The sequence below is a fragment of the Gymnodraco acuticeps genome, unplaced genomic scaffold (assembly GCF_902827175.1).
Source record: "Gymnodraco acuticeps unplaced genomic scaffold, fGymAcu1.1, whole genome shotgun sequence".
NCBI classification, from domain to species: Eukaryota; Metazoa; Chordata; class Actinopteri; order Perciformes; family Bathydraconidae; genus Gymnodraco; species Gymnodraco acuticeps.
In genome coordinates this window covers 222,528-245,340 of record NW_022990391.1, presented here as the reverse complement: position 1 = coordinate 245,340, position 22,813 = coordinate 222,528, and the positions used below count along the sequence as shown (strand labels likewise).

The 22,813-nt window shown below is 41.4% G+C and overlaps 1 protein-coding gene across 4 annotated transcripts; it reads left to right on the top strand.

Annotated features, from left to right (window-relative positions):
• Positions 1-671: 671 nt before the first annotated feature.
• On the top strand, positions 672-21,382 carry cep44 (centrosomal protein 44). 4 transcript variants are annotated; one of them, XM_034224456.1, is made up of 11 exons: positions 672-692; positions 5,890-5,986; positions 9,348-9,495; positions 9,700-9,837; positions 10,417-10,518; positions 11,480-11,662; positions 12,101-12,265; positions 12,376-12,474; positions 14,581-14,658; positions 18,362-18,399; positions 21,127-21,382. In XM_034224456.1, the coding sequence occupies exons 2-11, from the start codon at positions 5,895-5,897 to the stop codon at positions 21,173-21,175; spliced, it is 1,092 nt and encodes a 363-aa protein (XP_034080347.1). In that variant the 5' UTR covers positions 672-692; positions 5,890-5,894; the 3' UTR covers positions 21,176-21,382. The 4 variants fall into 4 exon arrangements, with proteins under 4 accessions (XP_034080347.1, XP_034080348.1, XP_034080346.1 ...); XM_034224457.1 differs by lacking the exon at positions 672-692 and adding an exon at positions 5,436-5,749 and having other exon boundaries at positions 10,438-10,518; XM_034224455.1 differs by lacking the exon at positions 672-692 and adding an exon at positions 5,436-5,749.
• The last annotated feature ends 1,431 nt before the right edge of the window (positions 21,383-22,813 follow it).

Sequence of the window (22,813 nt, the reverse complement as noted above, 5' to 3'; positions counted from 1 at the left end):
AACATTTTCATGATCGCTTTTTTCGTTTTACATTTTCATTTATTGTCATTTCCATTCAGTCAGTCATTAAGTGCTATTAAAATGTGAATGTGCTGCATATCCACACAAAGTGTGCAATCCAATTAATGTTAATCTAACTGGGTTTTGATAGATAACATATCTCTTTTTCTTCTCTCAATTACTTTATTTCTATTGTGCACTCTAATCAATATTAATCCAACTATCGTTCGTTTATACATATTAAGAATGGCGTTTATCTTTTTTGAGAATGAGTTCTTATTTTATTTAATGTATTTGAGTCTACAACAGATGATACAAATGTTTGTGTCAGTAAATATGTACTAACAGAGGCGGGGGTGTGTGGAAATAACGGGGACAGAGCTGCTGTCAGACGATCAGCTGTGCAGCGTCATCACAAACTGACGTCGCTTCACGTGACGCTCCGGAGGAAAGGACGTCCCATTGCTCTTAAAACTCATTTCCCTGCTTCTCGTGGTTTCCTTGCGTCCCTCCATGCTTCCCTGGTGGGAGGGACTAAACGCAGGGAAACGACGCAAGTGAGGGAAGCAAGGATTTCATTTAATCGACCTGAGAAGCAGCCCAGGGCTCTGACCAGACCCTCTTCACCTACCGGGATACAAACCGGAAGAACCAGTCATGGAGGAAGGTGGCAGAGACAGTGGGTGAAACTGGTAGGTTTTCGCCTGTTTGGGGAGTTTATATATATATATATATATATATTGCTCGCATAACATCCCAGGGTTTTTTTGCTTTGTATGTCGGGGGCGGGAGATTCATGTGATTGGTTGTTGGTCGCGTTGCTCGAATAAAATCCCCAAGCTTCAGACACGCCCAGCTCCAAGCTTGTTTGAAGCTGTAGTGTGGACGCTCCGTTACTGACACAAACATTTGTAGACCCCAATAAATAAAATAAGAACTCATTCTCAAAAAAGATAAACGCCATTCTTAAAATGTATAAACGAACATTAGTTTGATTAATATTGATTAGAGTGCACAATAGAAATCAAATAATTGAGAGAAGAAAAATAGATATGTTATCTATCAAAACCCAGTTAGATTAACATTCATTGGATTGCACACTTTGTTTGTTTGTGTGGATATGTAGCACATTAACATTTTAATAGCACTTAATGACTGATTGAATGGAAATGACAATAAATGAAAATGTAAAACGAAAAAAGCGATCATGAAAATGTTTCCAATAAATTAATAAAATGATGTGACCACTTTGTTGTTCAGATATATCACATATTTGTAACTAAATGATACATGAATTGAAACAAAACACGGTATAAACTGAGGAGTGACTCTCGTGAGTTTCATGTATTTTCTTCACTCCGCTGGGAAACTGCTCTCATGTCAAGAAGCATGAGATCAGTGCATGCACTGCATCGTCCAATCAGTGAGCGATACACAGTAAGGGGGCGGGGCGAGTATCTGAGGATTTCATCGGAGGATGGTCTGGTGGTTCCTTGGTTATCGCTCCTCCATTATCGATCCTCGATCCTCGGTCCTCCGGCAGAAATAAGAGCCATGGGACGGTACTCAAGATGGCGCAGACAAATCAACTTCCGGTGAGACCGAGGAGCGAGGAAATGCAAATAGTCGACCTGAGACGGGGCCACAGGCTGTGTTGAACACTATCATCAGAGTAACGTGATCTAATCAATAAATAAAGATTCAGCCGATAACACAAAAGCACATGGCTACTTAACATCCAGAATGACGTCATTTTGCATGCTAAGTAGCCATGTGCTTTCTGGGGCTTACTCTTTATCCATAAACTGATTTAACCGGTAAAAGTTCCTTCAAAATAAGAGTCCCGAACTTATTACTATCAAAATAAAAGGGCAAAATGAAAACTATACCATAGTAAAATATTGGCATACAAATATAATCACTTCTCTAAAAGTTAACTCATTTTAAATATAGTTTATTTACAATAATAATATTAATATTAGTAATAAGCTTTATATTTGTATAGCACCTATTACAAGAATTGTAGCCAAACTCCCTTCACAGCAGTTCAATAGACAGATTAGTATAACATGACAGGATAAAAGCAATGTAGAGGAGCAGCTACATTTCAACACATATATCCACGAAGATTAATACATTAAGACTTGTGACTCAGACTTGACTTGGACTCGAACGTAATGATGACTCGGACTCCGACTCGACTTGGACACTCCTTGGGTGACTCGGACTTGGACTTGGACTCAAACACAAGTAATGATGACTCGGACTCGACTCGGACACTCCTTGGGTGACTCGGACTTGGACTCGACTACGACTCTCCCTTGGTGACTCGGACTCGAAGAGTGGTGACTCAAGAGTGACTTGGACTCGTGAATTGGTGACTTGACTACAACACTGTAACAAATTAACATTTTAAATAGCACTTAATGACTGACTGAATGGAAATGACAATAAATGAAAATATAAAACGAAAAAAAGCGATCATGCAAATGTTTCCAATAAATGAATAAAATGATTTTTGACCACTTTGTTGTTCAGATATATCACATATTTGTAACTAAATTATACATTAATTGAAACAAAACACGGTATAAACTGACTGAGGAGTGAGTCCCGTGAGTTTCATGTGTTTTCTTCACTCCGCTGTTAAACTGCTCTCATGTCAAGAAGCATCAGATCAGTCCATGCGCTGCATCGTCCAATCAGTGAGCGATACACGTATTGAAGTGAGACGCAGCCCATGAGTCACTTCAACACACTATCCTGCAGGAATATTGAGATTTTACAATGAGTCAGACACATGCATTTTCTATGTAAATCCGCACTGACGATGGGTGCGTCTCACTTCGGTTATTTTTAATTTCCTCGCTCCTCGGGCTCGGTATCACCGGAAGTTGATTTGTCTGCGCCATCTTGAGTACCGTCCCAGTGGACTTATTTTTGCCGGAGGACCGAGGATCGATAACGGAGTCGATAATCGAGGAACTACCAGACCATCCTCCGGGCCCGTCTCAGGTCGGTTAAATTAAATCCTTGCTTCCCTCACTTGCGTCGTTTCCCTGCGTCTAGTCCCTCCCACCAGGGAAGCATGGAGGGACGCAGGGGGCCCTTCTCACTTCGGTTAAATGGATTCCTTGCGTCCCTCACTTGCGTCGTTTCCCTGTGACTAGTCCCTCCCACCAGGGAAGCATGGAGAGATGCAAGGAAACCACGAGAAGCAGAGAAGTGAGTTTTAAGAGCAATGGGACGTCCTTTCCTCCGGAGCGTCACATGAAGCAACGTCCGTTTGTGATGACGCGGCACAGCTGTTCGTCTGACAGCAGGCTTGTTTGAGACAAGCGAGACCTGCGCAGTTGCGATCAACGTCTTGCTAGTACGTTGCATGATGGTTAGTCATTTTGTCCGACTTGCTCTGGAGGCTCCCCTACATGAGACGTTGAAATCTCTCGGGACAAAGACGCCCGCAGCCTTGAGAGCGAGGCGCGGCGAGGCGGCGCAGTTCCTCTCCACGGGCTGCGGAAGCGAAATGCTTGATGGGAAACGACTCGCTGGTATCTCGAGCTGAGCGCTCATTGGTGGGTTTTACCCCGTGCTGCTGATGAAACTCTCCAATTGGCTCGGCAAAAGTTTGTTGTTGTTTTGTGTCAGTTTTACGTCGCCACATCCATTCCCATTTTTCATCATTGTTCCACAATATTTATCATCATGAAATTAATATCTATAATGTTATACTATACTTGCACTGCTTACCGTTTTCATACTTTATATATCTTAGCATATTCATACACACTGTTCATACTGCTCACAGGCTGATATCTAGTGTATTCATACACTGTTCATACTGCTCACAGGCTGCTGTGTATATCTAGTGTATTCATACCCCTCACTGTTTATTCAACATTCAATTCATTCTATATTTTATTCTATAGATTGTGTACATTACTTTTCACTTCACTGCTTGTTGCACCTGGTTAGAAGCTAAACTGCATTTCGTTGTCTCAGTACCTGTAATCTGTGCAATAACAATAAAGTTAAATCTAATCTTGAGCAGGAACAAATGTATTTACTTAGTACATATCTGACATTAACAATTAAACACATGTGTGCATTCTTTATAAATGCAAACCGAGTCAAGCCGACGAGGTGGCGGTATGCACCTTCAAGTTGTTTGCAATCCGCCAAAAAACCGAGAGAAGAAGAAGAAGAAGAAGAAGAAGAAGAAGAAGAAGAAGAAGAAGAAGAAGAAGAAGAAGAAGAAGAAGAAGAAGAAGAAGAAGAAGAAGAAGACAGAAGAAGAAGAAGAAGAAGAAGAAGAAGAAGAAGAAGAAGAAGAGAAGAAGAAGAAGAAGAAGAAGAAGAAGAAGAAGAAGAAGAAGAAGAAGAAGAAGAAGAAGAAGAAGAAGCCGACTCCGAGCTGTCCGACTTCAGGCGAGCTTTTTGAGACCTCCCCCGGCTGCGATCGGCTATTCTCGTCTACTTTCGAGGCGAGCCGCAACGCGTCTCAAACAAGCCTAGCAGCTCTGTCCCCGTTATTTTCACAAACACCCCCGCCACACATTTACTGACACAAACATATGTATCATCTGTTATAGACCCAAATACATTAAATAAAATAAGAACTCATTCTCAAAAAAGATAAACGCCATTCTTAAAATGTATAAACGAACATTAGTTGGATTAATATTGATTAGAGTGCACAATAGAAATACAATAATTGAGAGAAGAAAAAGAGATATGTTATCTATCAAAACCCAGTTAGATTAACATTCATTGGATTGCACACTTTGTTTGTTTGTGTGGATATGTAGCACATTAACATTTTAATAGCACTTAATGACTGACTGAATGGAAATGACAGTAAATGAAAATGTAAAACGAAAAAGTGATCATGAAAATGTTTCCAACAAATGAATAAAATGATTTTTGACCACTTGTTGTTCAGATATATCACATATTTGTAACTAAATGATACATTAATTGAAACAAAACACGGTATAAACTGAGGAGTGACTCTCGTGAGTTTCATGTATTTTCTTCACTCCGCTGGGAAACTGCTCTCATGTCAAGAAGCATCAGATCAGTGCATGCACTGCCTCGTCCAATCAGTGAGCGATACACAGTAAGGGGGCGGGGTGAGTATCTGAGGATTTCATCGGAGGATGGTCTGGTGGTTCCTCGGTTATCGCTCCTCTATTATCGCTCCTCGCTTCTCGATCCTCCGGCAGAAATAAGAGCCATGGGATGGTACCTATGGATGGTACTCAATATGGCGCAGACAAATCAACTTCCGGTGAGACCGAGGACCGAGGAGCGAGGAGTGAGGAAATGAAAATAGTCGACCTGAGACGGGGCCCCGGTGAGATCCTCAGACACTCGCCCCGCCCCCTTACTGTGTATCGCTCACTGATTGGACGATGCAGTGCATGCGTTGCTTCTTGACATGAGAGCAGTTTAACAGCGGAGTGAAGAAAACACATGAAACTCACAGGACTCACTCCTCAGTTTATGTCAAACAAGTCTATGGAAACGACGTAAGTGAGGGACGCAAGGATTCCATTCAACCGAAGTGAGATGCAGCCGATGACAAACTGATAAACTAAAAATAAAAAATCAGAAAGCTGTGTGCGTAGAGGTTACGTCAATGACGTCAACGCGTTACAGTACGTGTAAAGAATATGGTAAAGCCTTTCCGCGCAACAGCCAATCGCATTGGTGCGGGGGATCACCCGGCAAAACAAACTAACGAGTGGTAGGTTACAGCAACCTTTTAATTACTGTATTCGTTTGCACACGAAGAAAAGTTTTTGAAATGTTATGCTAAGTATTTAGCAGTTGTATGTCGTCTACTGTGTGTAGACTTTTAGTTTAACATTTCTCTTTCTCTCGCAGGCAAGATGCTGTCGAATGGAGATGTCAATGCTTGTCTTCGTAAACTGGAAAGTCTCCTGCGGACGATAAAGTACCCAGGACATGTGGACTATAATGGGTAACAATACAACTCACACCGGTCTAACAGAAACCTTTAAAACAGTCATACTGTAACGTTGACGTCTCATCACAAGGTTGTATTAAACGAAGCTAGTTTAAGATCACAAGGCTAACGTCAGCATGTCTCCAGCAGCAGTCAGTGAGCAGGGTTTATCCTTCTTATTTTAAAGCTCTTTATTGGAAAAGGCATGCACCAACAACATGGCTTTTACATAAACCGTATTTTTCAATCATGCTTAATAGTTTAATTGAATTTTAGTTTTTCATTAAAAGAAACTCATTGTGAACTACATCACATTTAGGGTTTGCTTTAATACATTTGGATTTATGGGTATACAATGTACATAGAATAACAATATTATTGACTGAAAACTTATCTATAGGGTTGTCTAAAATAATTCCATAAATGACAGGGAGCATGTTTATTACACAGCAAGCAGCAGGAACATGGGACCGGTGTTCCGGATTAACTGGTTCCCCGATCAACTGGTTGACAGATGTGGGGGCGTGGCCTTCGACTGAAATACACATTTCGATCGCTTCTTCTGTCGTTTACATAAATCTTTTGGTATATTTGGCTTCGATAGGAAGACTTTGATGCACATTCAGTACCAGTGTGTGAGGTTGTGGTTACGATGGCGATATCCGGACACGAACAGCGAGGACTACAAAAAGAAAAACTTGTTGACATGGGGATGTCTGTTCAAAACATTGCGAGCTCCAATAAATCATTTAAACCAGCTATTGTTGCCAGACTTATTTCTGAATATCGTTCCTAATGTGATACCAAGTCCATCTGAGACCTGTGTACACCTTCAGACAGCCTCCAAGTGAAGCACACGTTGTTTACTCACAGTTTGAAAGCAGCGTGGAGAAGTCCTTCAGCTGTGTTAAGCTGTGATCCTCTCAAATACATCCTTAAAACCAGCTATTGTTGCCCGACTTATCACTGAATATCGTTCCTAATGTGATACCAAGTCCATCTGAGACCTGTGTACACCTTCAGACAGACTCCCAGTGAAGCGTACGTTGTTTACTCAGAGTTTGAAAGCAGCGTGGAGAAGTCTTCAGCTGTGTTAAACTGTGATCCTCTCAGGTAAACTGTGATTCGCTCAGGGTCAACTGGGATCCACCCATGGGAAAATGGGATCCGCCCAGGTTAAACTGTGTTACGACTTCTGTGGCTATCTACCAGCGATCATGTTTAATATGAAAGACACACACATCTACATGCCTTATAAAAAGGCATTCTGCAGCACTCATCCAGATAACATGTGACTGTTAACTCGTTTTGCAAAGATAGCAGCAGAAATGTCATTGCTGCATGTGCAGGGATATTAGACTTTAAAATGCTGATGGGTCATTAATGTTGGTCTCTGCAAACAATATTAGGAATCCTTTATTCAAACTACATAATATTCAGTGTCCATCGACATGAAAATAACAAAAAAGTTCATGCTGGACTCAAACCCGAGTCCCAACAGCAAAAGTCACTCCAGCCCTGCGCGTTATGAGTGCGCCACAGATCAACACGACGTATCGAACCACCACACTATAATATTTTAGATTAACCTTGTTAAAAAGTTCCAGAAAAATGCAACCCGACCATCATTTATAATGTGAGCGAATGTACACTTTAAGCCATATAATATACATATTATAATATAGTATAGCCTACTGACTGAGGTCTGTATCAAGCCTCATTAAGACCCACCGAGATCAGATATCCTAGTTTATCAGCCTGCGAGCCCACATTATGTTGTGATAAGTGTTAGTTTTACATATAAGTGTGTCAAGGTTAATCTAAAATATTATAGTGTGGTGGTTCGATACGTCGTGTTGATCTGTGGCGCACTCATAACGCGCAGGGCTGGAGTGACTTTTGCTGTTGGGACTCGGGTTTGAGTCCAGCATGAACTTTTTTGTTATTTTCATGTCGATGGACACTGAATATTATGTAGTTTGAATAGAGGATTCCTAATATTGTTTGCCGAGACCAACATTAATGACCCATCAGCATTTTAAAGTCTAATATCCCTGCACATGCAGCAATGACATTTCTGCTGCTATCTTTGCAAAACGAGTTAACAGTCACATGTTATCTGGATGAGTGCTGCAGAATGCCGTTTTTATAAGGCATGTAGATGTGTGTGTCTTTCATATTAAACATGATCGCTGGTAGATAGCCACAGAAGTCGTAACACAGTTTAACCTGGGCGGATCCCATTTTCCCATGGGTGGATCCCAGTTGACCCTGAGCGAATCACAGTTTACCTGAGAGGATCACAGTTTAACACAGCTGAAGACTTCTCCACGCTGCTTTCAAACTCTGAGTAAACAACGTGTGCTTCACTTGGAGGCTTTCTGACGGTGTACACAGGTCTCAGATGGACTTGGTATCACATTAGGAACGATATTCAGAAATAAGTCTGGCAACAATAGCTGGTTTAAATGATTTATTGGAGCTCGCAATGTTTTGAACAGACATCCCCGATCAACTCGTTTTTCTTTTTGTAGTCCTCGCTGTTCGCGTCCGGATATCGCCATCGTAACCACAACCTCACACACTGGTACTGAATGTGCATCAAAGTGTTCCTACCGAGCCAAATATACCAAAATATATATGTAAACGACAGAAGAAGCGATCGAAATGTGTATTTCAGTCGAGGCCACGCCTCCACATCTGTCAACCAGTTGATCGGGGAACCAGTTAATCCGGAACACCGGCCCCCACCCTGCTGCTGGCATAAGGTAGCTAATATTACACTCCTCATTCGACTTTTTACAAAAGCTATTTCTTTTTTTCTTGCTGTCTCCTCATAATGTCATTGTGTGTTTTTTGGCCAGCATCCAACTCTAGTTACTTTTGAATTGTTTGTCTGCAGCATGTAGCTCTTTTTGTAGAAACAGCACAGACCCTTAACACCAAATCAAACACAGCACATAGTTTGAGATGTGAAAGCTGTAGATGTTTGATACAGTATAATATCAGATATTATACACAATTATATACACCTCCAGCAATCCGTATCTATTATGAAATACACACAAGATTCATTTTAAATCCTAATGTAACATAAACAAATGCAGATATGTGTAAGTAAATTGACTCACTATTGTGTAATGCAGGTTTGGCACTGTAGAGAATCATTAAATAATCATTCATGCTCAGGTTTGGTTTCTGCAGGATGTGATTGCCTCTCTGCATTATCACTCCTGTGTGTGATCTTGATTTAAGCACTGACTTTTATGAGCCATCACAACTACTTTGAGCAGTGGACATTAAATATCAGATTCTATCTTTCCTTATACGCACATTTTCTCACCATCTAGCATGTCACTCTTTGGTTCTCCACTAGCCTTTCCAAAGGGGATCCCTCCGCTTTCCTACCCATTGTGAGCTTCACCCTCACCTCCTTCTCTCCACCTTTTGCTAACCAACTGATGGAGGATGGACTTGAGCTGACTGGCAAAACGGACCTCCGATTCACTGACACTCTTTATAAGGTAGTACATACCCACAATCTTAGCGCCATGTTTTCACAGATGCAGCATTACGTTGTCAAGCTCTTAATTCTTATTTCACATTCATCCTCTATCTTTCAGGGACATTGACTAACATGATCCCACTACTATACAGGGAATTTTCACTTCACGCTCACAATTGTTATAGGTTGTGTGATGAAATGTAAGAGTGTGATTTGTGTTTAGGTACTGCGAGATATCTTCCACTATAAGCCCATACTGACCAAGCAGCAGTTTCTCCAGTGGGGGTTCTCTGTGAGGAAGATCTCTGTGATCTGTGACATCATTAACTTGGTCCTGCAGAAACACAACCTACTAAAGAAGGTACAGAACCTTTCAATTACTACTTTTTACTCTCTCAGATAACATCTGTTTTTACCAGATGCAGTAGTGTGTAACAAAAAAGGCTAGATGTACTTAATACAGCTCTGAAGAAAATTAAGAGACTCCTCCACATTTGTCTTAAACCTCATTCTCTACATGTATGGCAGCCATTCCAATCCAGTGTCTGTTAAATTCCAACACAGATAGATGTTGTCAGTAGTTATATTTGTTTAAATGTTACTCAAACACAAACCTATAAATAGTAAATCCAGAGGAACTGATATTGCTGCAGTGGTCTCTTTATTCTTCCAGAGCAGTATTCCAATCTTAAAAGTACTCACGAATGGGAGGCGTGTGGTGCAGTGGGTTGTGCGTTGGTGTTCGGATCAAGGTTCAAACCCCACTGCAGTCAGCATGTCGTTGTGTCCCTGAGACACTTCACCCCAAAGTGCTCCTGTGGGGATTGCCCACAGTATTGGATAAAAGCGTCTAACAAGTGACATGTAATGTAACGGCCTTTTCAAAAATAAATTAGTTATTTTGTTTGAATATGAGAAAACATGACTTTTCCAAATGTAGAGACCCGTTAAACATTTCCAGTTGCAGCAGAGAGTCAGATGTCCTCCCTCACACAAGGAAGACAGAGGAGAAGCCCATCCGACCCTGACTGATGCAGACACTGTAAGCATAGTGCAAAGATATCATATTCCAATAACTTGCATTTAGACTCTTATTGCACTATTTCACTTTTTAAACTATTTTTATTTTTGTATTTACTATTTACCTGCACTATATTTTTATGTTGATCAGTTTTATTATGTTGCACAGTTGGAGGAGCCAGTGACCTAAGATTTTCATCGTCATAACTACACTGTAGCTATGTTCGTATGACAAATAAAACCTTGAACCTTGAGATCTCCACTAAAAATACAAAGGACTGTAAACTATTGATTATTGTTGGCTTCAAGATATGGCACCTAACTGTCACTCAACGTGGCCACACCCCTAACTTTAAGCCGTAATACAATTCAAATGACTGAGTTAATTCAAAATGTATCCCCTGAACAGTTGCCATGCATGAAGAAATGACCCATAAAGACCCTTTTATACCGGGCTGTAACATTTGTAGGTTTTGCTTTAAATGTGGGCATTGACACAGACTTCCATTAGCGCCAGCTTCCTGTGGTCATGCGATGAAGTACAGTTTAGCACTCCGCCCGGAAGGTGGCCACTTCAGGTTTACCCATAAAACAAACAGCTGTGCATATTCAGTGTGATTGAATAGCACACTTTAAAAAGTCGTGCTCCAGCTGGCTTTCTTTAGAAAACAGATACCTAAGGCAAAAGATGACTTAATACAAAACAACTTTAAACAGTATGGAGAAAGATGTGAGGCCCTTCAATGTGCTCTTCATATTGTGTTTTTGTACCAAGAAGCCATATCATTTCAGATGGTAACTTGCATTGAACACAACCTTTAAACCCTCTAATATACTAATATTAGTGACATGCACTTATAAATAGAAGTATTTGATACTTGCTGCTAAGTAAGCTGATATTTCTGAGGAAGCTGTGATGATTAGGAGTTTACTTAAGGGAATTTCTCTTTAGTTGAATGCCATTGGGTTTTGATGTGTTTCAGACGTCCAAGAAGCCAGTGGTTGAGAATCACATGGGAAATTGCTCCATTTCCCCCACAAGCCATGCAGAAGCATTCTCCTCCCATATTGTGACTCATATTTCTCATAATGAAGTGCACTCGTCCACTTCTCCTAGAGAGGGAGAGCTGGCAGGACAGGGTGTGGACAACGATCACCTCCTCTATGTAAGCATTTGCTGAAGCAGTGTGAAGACTTAGCTAGAGCTTGTCGAAGGCGTTAACAGCCATTTGCAAATAGAAACTTTCTTTTTATCCCCTAAAAATATATATATAGAGTTTATCTGTATATTTTGTTTTACTCAATTAAAGAAATATCTATTAAACAATCGCATTTGTCTTTTGCTAATTGTACTAACACACCCAGAGGGACATATATTTTGTTACATTATACAACATGATATACTGTACATGATCCTGCCCATTCAAATGAACTCATAGAAGATGAATGTTGTGCAACAGTTAGTATGATGTCATCATGTACACTGACTTTCTTTCAGCAGCCTTGTTGTGTTTATTACTGACACTTTGAAACAGCCTAAAGTCACCTCTAGGTGAGTGTGAACACATGCAACATGAAATGTAACTGTTATCTTTGTCTTTCAGTCGTCAGAAGTAGAGGGGAGGCTGTCCGCACTGGAAGCTCAACTAGGTAGTGTGGTGTGTGTGCTGGACCGGCTCAGTGTGCTGGAGGAACGCATGGAGGAACGCATGGAGCAACTCATGGAGCAACGCATGGAGCAACGTGACCAACACAGAAACACAGACAAGGTCTATTTCTGTTACATATTCATCCCTTTGTTGTATATGTTTCCTTTACAGGACAGACAGCAAAGTAATACAACATTACTGTTGCATCCACCTTTTCCATGTTCTTTCAGGATGAAGAACAGGTCATCACGATATCCAGAGAGAGCTGGGAAAATCTGATGAGCAGATTGCTGTTAGTGGAAACTAAAGTAGATCTGAACAATATACAGGTAGTGTACATGCTGTGACATTTTATTTGTATTCCATCTTGATTTAGAAGGTAGCCTATGAATGTCATGTTTCTGCTATTGTGTTAATCTAATCGGGCATCTTCACGTTACAATTGTGAAGATGTAACATCTATGCTAATCTGAGGAAGTAGTCTAATGCCAGCATATGGCGCGTTTCCACTGCAGGCCTCGCTCGGTGTGGTTAGGCCTTATTAGGCCCATTACAGTTTAGGAACTGGGGTAGTTACTATAGTAACGCAGTGTAGGCGGAGCCGTGACGTCATCTTCAATGAGCGCCCCAGAAAAACAACATCAGCCGTTAGCTCTTAGCACTCAGAGCTCACAGCTCCTCATATCTGTTCAGAAACTAGACAAAAGTTAAACAAGTACAACCCACAGACTGTCTGTGTCATGGCGAATACAGTCGCTGGTTTATTTATGTCTGTATAGGCCGTTGTTGTGAGTGTGGACGGTCGGAGCATATACAACGTTAGCTTAGCCAAGCTCCATCTAGAAAACACGCATTTTAAAAGGTTTTTCGCCTGCCGTCTGTCTGCAGACTTGTCAAAGCATTAATTCATGGTTTTTACTTACCGGTATCAGTATGTTGTTACTTCGGCATCATTTTGAAACGTGTATTACAATTAAATCACGGTCAAATATTCATCTTATAATAATAATAATAATAATAATGCATTACATTTTTTATTAGAGCGCTTTTACAGGTGCTCAAAGCGCTTTACACATATTAGACATGTAAGAGTCATTACTGCGGACATTACCCACAGGAGCAAATGCGGGTAAAGTGTCTTGCCCAAGGACACAACGGCCTGACGCAGTGGCGGCCGAGGCGGGATTCCAACTGGAGTTCACCAACGCCCCTTGATCTGATGACCAACGCTCTAACCACTGCGCCAAAACCGCCCCAAATCTTGTTGTAGTTGTAGCCCCCTTGCCAGCGATTCTCTCTCTAGTTTAGCATACTCAGCCCGACTCAGCCTGGTTGTTCCTGGCCCTAGAACCAGGATTTTATGGGGCCAGAAAAACCCGCTAGCCGGTACTAGGCCAAGTGGAAACGCAACCAAAAACGGGCCCCGCACGGCTCGGCACGCTTAAAGCGAGCTACCCGCTGCAGTGGAAACGCGCCAATAGTGAACCGGAGATTTTGAGTACCCCAACGTTTTATGTTAGAAATGTATTGTACGGGCAGCACATAGAAACTGCTGGATGCTAACTTGCATATGTTGGGCGATTGGCACAATCAGCATAAATTGTGTTAACTAGCACTTATGGCCCTATGATGAATTGGAAATGGGGGACCCTGATGTAAACAAGACGAAAGTCTTTCTCTGGTCTGCATCCCCGTAACAATTGTATGTTTTGAGCTGTACTGTACTGTACTCTATATACAAGCTGTTAATACACTTTTCAATCAATCAATCAATCAATCTAATGGGACAATAGTTTAAAAATGGCCTAGCCGATTGGCCAGTTTTAGAGTGGTTTTGGGCCTTATTGAGGATGCTGAGTCAATTTCTGACATTTGCAGGATACATTTATCTTGTTTTAACCAGAAAGTGTGTATTTTGAAATGTGTACTCCATGGGCTGATTTAACCTACCATGAGGAGTGTTGTGACCATTGGATATAGAGAGCACAAGATGAAAAGGAGTACCTCTACTGTGGACAATTTTTGTTTTCAAATAAAGAGGCAAACTGTCCAATCTAAATGATCCAGAGAATCTCCCAAATCGCACCAAAATTAATCGAAATCAGCCAAGTACAAATATGTCCACTTTCTGGTAATACTGCCATTTAAAAAAAAAAAAAAAAACCTTTAAAATGTAAGAAATGAACTCGAATTCATGTAATTTCCACTCTAAATGAGAATCTAGTGTCAGTTCAGCTTCATGTTGGTGTGCTAGGAATGTTGCTGTTAAGTTGCAGTAACATCAGTTAGAAGTGGGAAACTCTTTGCTAAGTCAGACTGCAGCCCTCACAGTGACTACATGTGATTATCTTGCAGTCAGCACTAAGCCAGTTTACCATGAATCTTTAATAAGCACAATTAAAACTGACCACTGCTTTCTCGCCTCTATGTCTCAGTTAAGTGTCCCGCCGCAGTGTCCATCCTGTCCATGTGCATCTAACTACTCATCCAACTCCATGTCTGATGCTTCAAAGGTGAGACAGAACAAACACCCTCCTCTCTGTCACTATGTATAAACACATTTCTGTTGCGACTCTTTAAACGGCTTTGGATATTAACTAGGGGTGTAACGGTACACGTACCCGTACCGAAATTATTTGGTACGGGCCCTTCGGTTCGGTACAGGTGTGTACCGAACACGTGTACCGAACGAATATAACGTTAAACGTAAAAAATTGAGAACGTGAACAACTTTATGGAAGTAATCTCAGGTGCTGCGTCGCAGCATTCAGAGTAATTTGCTCTCATTGGATTCAACGCGTCATAGAGCGAGCAAGTCATTTCATTGGACGAGAGGCATACTATGAGAGCTGGTCACAGGGATGCATTCAAATGTAGTCAGTGATTTGAGGAAATGGCGAACGCAGATAAAGTTGAGCTGAAAATCCTCCAGCATCATTGAAGTCTCCGGTTTGGGAACATTTTGGTTTCGCAGTTACATACAAGGATGACGGACAAAGACAGGTGGACCGAACCAACGCTGTTTGTCGGCATTGTTCAACTAAAATTGGTTACGCGGCTGGCAATACATCAAACTTGCACACTCATTTGAAAAGGCATCACCCGAACGTGAATATCACCGGTACCAAAAGAAAAAAGACTGAAGTTCAAACCCAACTCCCACTAGCATGTAAGCCTCCACCACTCGCAACAAGTTCAGACCGAGCCAAAGCTATTACAAACGCCAAATATTCTTATGCTTCCATGTTAGCAAAGCGCTACCTGGCTGTGCTACCTCTGTCCCTAGAGAGGGTGTTCTCCACAGCAGGAGACATTGTTAGTGCCAGCAGATCTGCCCTTTCGGCAAGCAATGTGGACAAGTTCATCTTTCTTTAGAACAACATGAAAATACAATGACAAGCAAGTCCTAATGTCAAACTGGCTGCTTAGGTACTAGTACAGTACAAATACAGATTATTTCAGTTCATGGAAATGCTGCACCTTAATGTTTATTTTATTATATTTTGTATTTATTTGAGTGAATATTCACAGTTTAATAATAATTAAAAAAATATTTTATGTTTTGTGATTTTTTTCTGCTGTACCGAACCGAACCGTGACCTAAAAACTGAGGTACGTACCGAACCGACATGTTTGTGAACCGTTACACCCCTAATATTAACTTAATGATGTTTTAGATTTCAGTACTGGGTTGCATTATACTGTATTGTGTTGTTCACAGTGTTAGTTTGTCCATTTGTGCCTTTCTTTTCCATTAACATGCCCCCTCTTGGCCACCATATTTAATAATAATAATAATACGTTTATTTCGTATAGCACCTTTCACAGAAATAGAATTCACATAGTGCTTCACAAGAAAGAACAAAAGTTAAAATGAAGACCACAGAAACATGAATATCGTGACCACATGAGGCAGAAATGTTTAAGGCCAACATAAAAACATAACACAGACCTGGAGTCCTGAAAGGAACAAACATAATAACAGAACACACCACACACGTTTCAAATAGAAATAAAAGCCAATATAAAAAGGTAGGTCTTCAGTAGTTTTCTAAAAGCTTCTACAGAGACTGCAAAGCGGATGTCAATAGGGAGAGAGTTCCACAGTGTTGGAGCACCACCTGAAAGGCACCTTTAGTTTTTAGACGAGACCGTGGGACAGCCAGTAGGCCCTGGTCTGAAGACCTGAGTGACCTACTGGCGATGTAGGGATGGAGAAGGTCACATATATATCCCGGTGCATTTCCATGCAGGGCTCAATAGGTAATATAGGTGTAGACATGACGTCAGTTTCCATTTGTACGCAGTCGATACTCGGGTGTATCTAAGCTGTGACCCTGCTAAACCTCCTTCAGGGCGTCCACAACTGGAACAAAATGTCCTGCAGCTAAATACTGATAAGACAGAGAAAATTATTATAGGTCAGTCATTCTTTTACCAAAACCTCAGCTTAGACCAGGGGTGCCCAACCAGTCGATCGCGATCGACCGGTCGATCGCGAGATGTGTCTAAAAATAGAACAACAATATTCTGTTTTATCGTTAATGTCCTATGACATAATCTTCCTGTGCCAGAATAATGCACTTGAACGCATCAAATCTTTGTGATTGGCTGGCGTGACCCCATTTGTCGGGGCGTGGCTGGTGGGCAGTGCGCTGACGTTGTCCGTGTCAACAGGAGTGACAGTCCGCACACACACAAGACCGCAATTATGGCAGAAGCAAAAAAGCCCAAAATATATAATTTTCACTCCGAGTGGGAGGATGATTATTTTTGTATCTATTCCAATTCAAAGTCCATCTGTCTCTCATCTGCAATGCGAGCGTGGCTTTATCGAAGAAGAGTAATTTAGGAGCGGCATTTCAAAACAGTGCACAAACGCTACGAGACGGAATTCCCTCCTAATTCTGCCCTACGCTCCAAAAGGGGAGGGGCCTGAAAGGACAGCTAAATGCACAGCAGTCCATTTTCACCAGGCCCAACAACAAGAGCAAGGCTGCTACCAGAGCATCTTATCGTGTCAGTCACGTTCTTGCGAAACACATGAAGTCTTTCAAAGACGGCGAAGTTGTGAAAGAAGCATTCCTGGAGGCTGCCGACGCGCTTTTGGGGGACAGTAAAAATAACAGCATTTCAACAGGTTTTTGATATAATAAAAACTCAAGTTAGATACCGTTATTAATCAGCTGTAAGTTTTAGTTTGTTTGAACTTATTCATTATGATTATTGTACAAAATGGTATAATAATGCAAACTTAAATTGATTATAGTCTATTATCAATTCAGGTTAAGAAACTAGTGTTGCTTGCATCCTATTTTAAAGGCATTTCTTTTTATAATCTACTAAAATGCAACAAAAAAAGGATTTGATTCTATTAATGTTGTCTTTTTTATTGCACTTTGGCAGCAGATTCCTGTGTAGCTTCAGATCTGAGTTGTCTTATTAGTAAGCCTAATTTATACTTTTGTAGCAACACCATTTTTATATAATGGCAAAGAAAGGGTTCAGAGTCTTTTCTTTTTTCCCTGTGTCATATGTGGCAGCACTGTTCAATGTTTCTTGAAAACATTACCCACTGTAGTGACGTGTGAATAAACTCCAACTCTGTATCAACAACACTGTTGTGTAACTTCAGTTAAATACTTGTATGTGTGTAGATTAGAAAGAGGTAAGATAAAGGATCTGCAGTATTTTATGAAGTATTAATCGTACAAAGGTCAGTTTTATACAAGTAGAAGTGTGTATTTACCTGGTAGTAGGCTGTCAGTAATGGCCTCTCTATTTGGACTGGTAGATCTCGGCAGACTGGCAACTTTAAAAGTAGCTCTCGGTTCAAAAAAGGTTGGGCACCCCTGGCGTAGACAAACATGCCAAATGTTTCAATCCTGCATTCATCAGAAACATTTAAAAGATTCAAAATATCTAACATTTCTTAGTTTCAAAAATGTGGAAAGTATAATCCATGCCTTCATCACCAGTCAGTTAGACTACTGTTATTCTTATTATTTTATTTGACTCAAACACAAACCTATACATCGTAAAACCAGAAAAACTCATAATGCTGCAGTGGAGCTGTATCCAGAAGCCCCTCCCCGCAGTCTGAGATCCTCAGGCTTGTCTTTAGTTAGGCCATTCCACGTTGCTGCAGTAAATCTCTTCAGTTCAATATTTGTTGCAAGTAACAATGTTTTTGGTCTGTTCTGTTTCTTTATCCAGGGGGACATCAAGGACAGACTGGATAGGATCACAAACATGTAAGTTCTTTATTATAGTTTTTTTATATTAAAGGGCCCATGTCATGCTTTTCCGGTTATTACCCGTCCCCTTGTGTGTTATGAAGGTTTTTCTGCATGTAAACGGTGTGCAGAGTCAAAACCCTCAAAGTACACCATGTAGTGAGTAAAACTCTAACGGCCCGTCCACACTACAGCTTCAAAAAAAGCTTGGAGCTGGGCTTGTCTGAAGCTCGACCAACAACCAATCACATGAATCTCCCGCCCCTGACACACAAGCAGCGGTTTCATTGGCTAGAGCTTGTACTGGCATATGATTTGATTGGCTGACGCTTCCACCGAAAGCTTCAGAAGCTTCAAAAGTTGAACATTGCTCAACTTTTGCAGCCTGAAACGCCAGGAAAGCTCCGCTCTGCTTCCCACAATGCAGTTCGGCGAAAAGTGACGTCACCCCATTCAAAGTGAATGGGCAGACGCGTTGGAAACCGTTTTTGAAGCTGTCGAAGCTGTAGTGTGGACGGGCCGTAACACAGAAAATACCTCCCCAAAACGCCTCGTTGGAGATACGTCATTGTCCATTTGATTCTTCCGGGTCCGCATGATGTCATCCGTACCCGGAACAAAATGGACCAATCCGTGGAGCCGTTACGTTAAGCCCCCGCTGATTGGTCCAAATTGACCAATCCACGGACTTCCTCACACACTCACTCAGTGCAGGCAGCTCTGCTGATCTCTCCTCCCTGGCTGCAGGCTGATAACAGACAGTTGGGATCGCGGCGAAATTCTCTCTGCAGACCCATTCTCTCTGCAGACCCATTCTCTCTACAGACCCATTCTCTCTGCAGACCCATTCTCTCTGCAGACCCGTTCTCTCTGCAGACCCATTCTCACAGCGTTTATCAACCTTTTTCTTACTCAATATCAAGCCACACTTATTGTTTTTACTTCGGCTATGACTTTGTGTGTGCTCAGGGTGAGTTTGGCTGTGTTTCGCTGTGTATCGCTAAACAAGGAAATCACACCTCCACGGAGCTCAGCGCGATTCACAACGTCCCGACTGGTCCCGACCAATCGGAGCACACTGGGCTCACAGGGAGGGGGGAGGGGGGGGGGGGGCAAGAGCTGCAACGAGCCGTTTAGTGGAGAGAGTGAATACTGCTGAATACACATACTTTACAGAGATGCTGTATGCGAAACCAATGTGAGTTTGGAACATTGCACAGTATAAATCTATTCTAGTAGACCTCAACAATGGAATTATGATCAGTGGAAATGGCCATGACATGGGACCTTTAAGCCTTTAGTTTCTATGAAGATCCTTGTGAGCCTCACCGCTAGGGTTGGGAACCGAAACTCGGTTCCAGATGAGAACCGATAAGAAAATGCCGGGTACCGGGTACCCATACAAAATACACAATTTCGGTTCTGCTTAACGGTTCCTAAACGCGGTAGACCCTGTATTCCAGCGGGTCCGTCTGCACCGCGGTGCTGCGGTGACCCGGTGGAATACAGGGCGGACCTGGAGAATCACAGAACGGCCGGTCGTCAGCGGGCCGTTGACGGCCGGCTCGGTACGCTGACGGCCGGCATTGCCCTTCATTTTTTTAAACGGCATCATATAAATTGCGCTGACAGGCGACAGAGGTCCACAGTTGCCCCGCAGCGATGCTCCCCCGCCCTCCCGTAGACATTTCACGAGCTCAGTCACTTCATAACACCAAAGATAGGTCGCGGTAAACACTCTGAAGTGAGGCTCCACTACACTAAAAAAGAAAAAGAAAAGGCAAAGTGTAATGCCTGTTAATAGCTTGCCACAGGCATAGCTCAGTTAAAATAAAGCACAGCTATTGTGCAATACATTTGTATTGCATGTATATTTTTTAGTAACAATTTCAGTTAAAGTTTTTAAGAATAAATATATTTTTGTTATCTAAACGTTTGACCTCTTTATTTTACAATTTTGGAATCGAAACGGGGAATCGATAAGAACCGGAATCGATAAGCAGAACCGGAATCGAAATCGGAATCGATACATTTCAAACGATACCCATCCCTACTCACCGCTCACACAGGGTTCAAAGAGGGACGGAAAGAGCAGGGTTGAACACAGGCGTTTATTAGCACCGAAACCAAGTACACAACACGGGTCTCAAAACGTTGCCCGTGTGGGAAACTTCACAGGTCCTTTGGCGACCTTCCAGGATCCCACCTACTGCAAGACCGACCAGACCCAGGTTACCACATGCTTTTATTCAGTCACTGATTACCTGATTCCGATCAGCTGTCTGGCCTCCGGCCGAGCCACTCCCTTCACTCCAGCAGCCGGCGCCCTAACCACACCCCGCTGCCACAATCCTCTTTTCACAGACCTCAGAGTTCCAAATGTACACAATATACGTCAAGCTGCCCACTGATTTTGGCTTTGTGATTTATCTCTCCTTGTGTTTATAAAAGTTCACACAATGCAACCACCATATCTGTCTGACCTTGTTTTTTGTTTTAGTGTCAGTCTGGCCCTCCAACAAAACAAAAAATGTAGCTCTGCTTAAGATCCGATTTCTTTCTTGTAGGGTGCTTGGTCCTGATCCAACATTGAATGTTTCTTGATCTTATAGAGGATGTGTTTCTGCAGATATATTAAGAATGATAAAAAAAAAAATGAAATATAAAAATGTGTTCAACTTGTCAATTCAAATATAATTGGGACTAAATTAATTTAATGATTTGTTTATCTGTTTGACCTTTTAGGCTGAAGAGCACCTCCAGTCTGCTGAAGATCACTGAGTCCTCCAGTTAGTTTGTGTTGAAACATTATCTGACATGTTCCTTATTAAACCGAATGATCACCGTTTTGTATCAATCAGCTTGATCTGTAGCTTCTATAAGCCTCTTGTACTTCTGACAAGCTCTGAGTGAGGAAGAAATACGGTCACTATGAAAGTGAAAGAGCCCTGGCTGCAAGGACTGGCCCTTCACAAATAAATGCTCTATTTTTCAAACTGCAGGGGCTTGGTTGAATTTCTTTTCATTTACAGAAGTTTTGTTTAAAGATCCAGATTGAGAGAGCATGAAAGCCTCCACTCCAAATCAAGTACATTATTACCTTCATGTTCGCTGTCATGACGACATTACTGAAATGCAGTGTTGGGCAAGTTACTTCCAAAATGTAATACAGTACATTTTTTTTTTTAAAGTAATAAGTCACATTACCATATTACTGTCTCTGAAATGTAATGAGTTACACTACTTTTATTTTAGAGTTAATTTCACGAAAATAACCGCAAAAGAATGGCTAGGTATTTGAGATGCTAAAATGTAATTTAGTGCAGCTCATTATACATCCAGTGAAGGGCGATGTGGTATAGCATAACAACTGTGTAGGCCCTGAAGGCTACTAACAACTTATAATAGGTGCAGTGAAGGCTCATGGCCAATCCAATATGTATCAATCACCGTCAGAATCACAAAAGCAGACAAAGGATCAAAGTCTGGTAAATTATAATAGATACTGTAAATATTTACAAGTCTAGGCCTATATATTAAATACAATAGAGCTAGTGCTCACTATAATGAAACCTATAACATTATTAAATGACAAGGTGTGCAATATATTTTTCTTTTTGGTTCTATTCTTTTATTTAATTCAAGTTCCAAGCAGAAGAAGCTTTATCAAAAATACGAAAAGTGCTCCTAGAGGATTAGGCCTCAAGGAATAGCCTACGGCTCAGTCATTTTCAGTCCAACGAAATTAACATGTAGGCCTAACATTGCTTAAGATTGCTACTAAATGAAATGTAGACCAAAAAGAGGAGCCCTGCTATTTGCCAAACAACGCCTAGAACATAGGCTACCTGGTCAAATCTAAATCACTTTTAGCGACACCTATAGCTAATGGGTCTGAGGGCCACCTTTTTTCTAGATTGGGCATAAGTGCTTGGGTTTAAGAGAGGCGAAGTCCCGCCCATCTACTTCCGACCCATGGGACCTTATTTCGGAAAAATTATGTATTGAAGTCAATGGGGAGAGAAAGATTATCTTTCGATCCCGTTTGAATTGTGCCACGAATTACACATATGATAATTGTCATCTTAAAAAATTATTCTCATGTAAAAAAAGTCACAGTTTGTCGTAAAACTGAAATATAAGACTATGAAAAATATGCAACTAGAAAGACTACAAATGCCAAAATCCCGGTCCCGCATGCTGGCTCTTACGGAACCAACTAACTCCCCTTGTGTGTATGTACAGCTCTCAACGTGCCCCGACTTGGAGTGATTTTCACCTCTTTTAATACTTTTGGCCTCATTCTGAAAGAAAGTGAAATGTGCTAACGTCACGGCCGTCTTGGTGTGTGGTGCGAGATGGGAGATGTAGTTCATTGAGCGGTTTCACACAAACTGTTACTTCACAGTTTTACGACACATTTTTTTTTTTT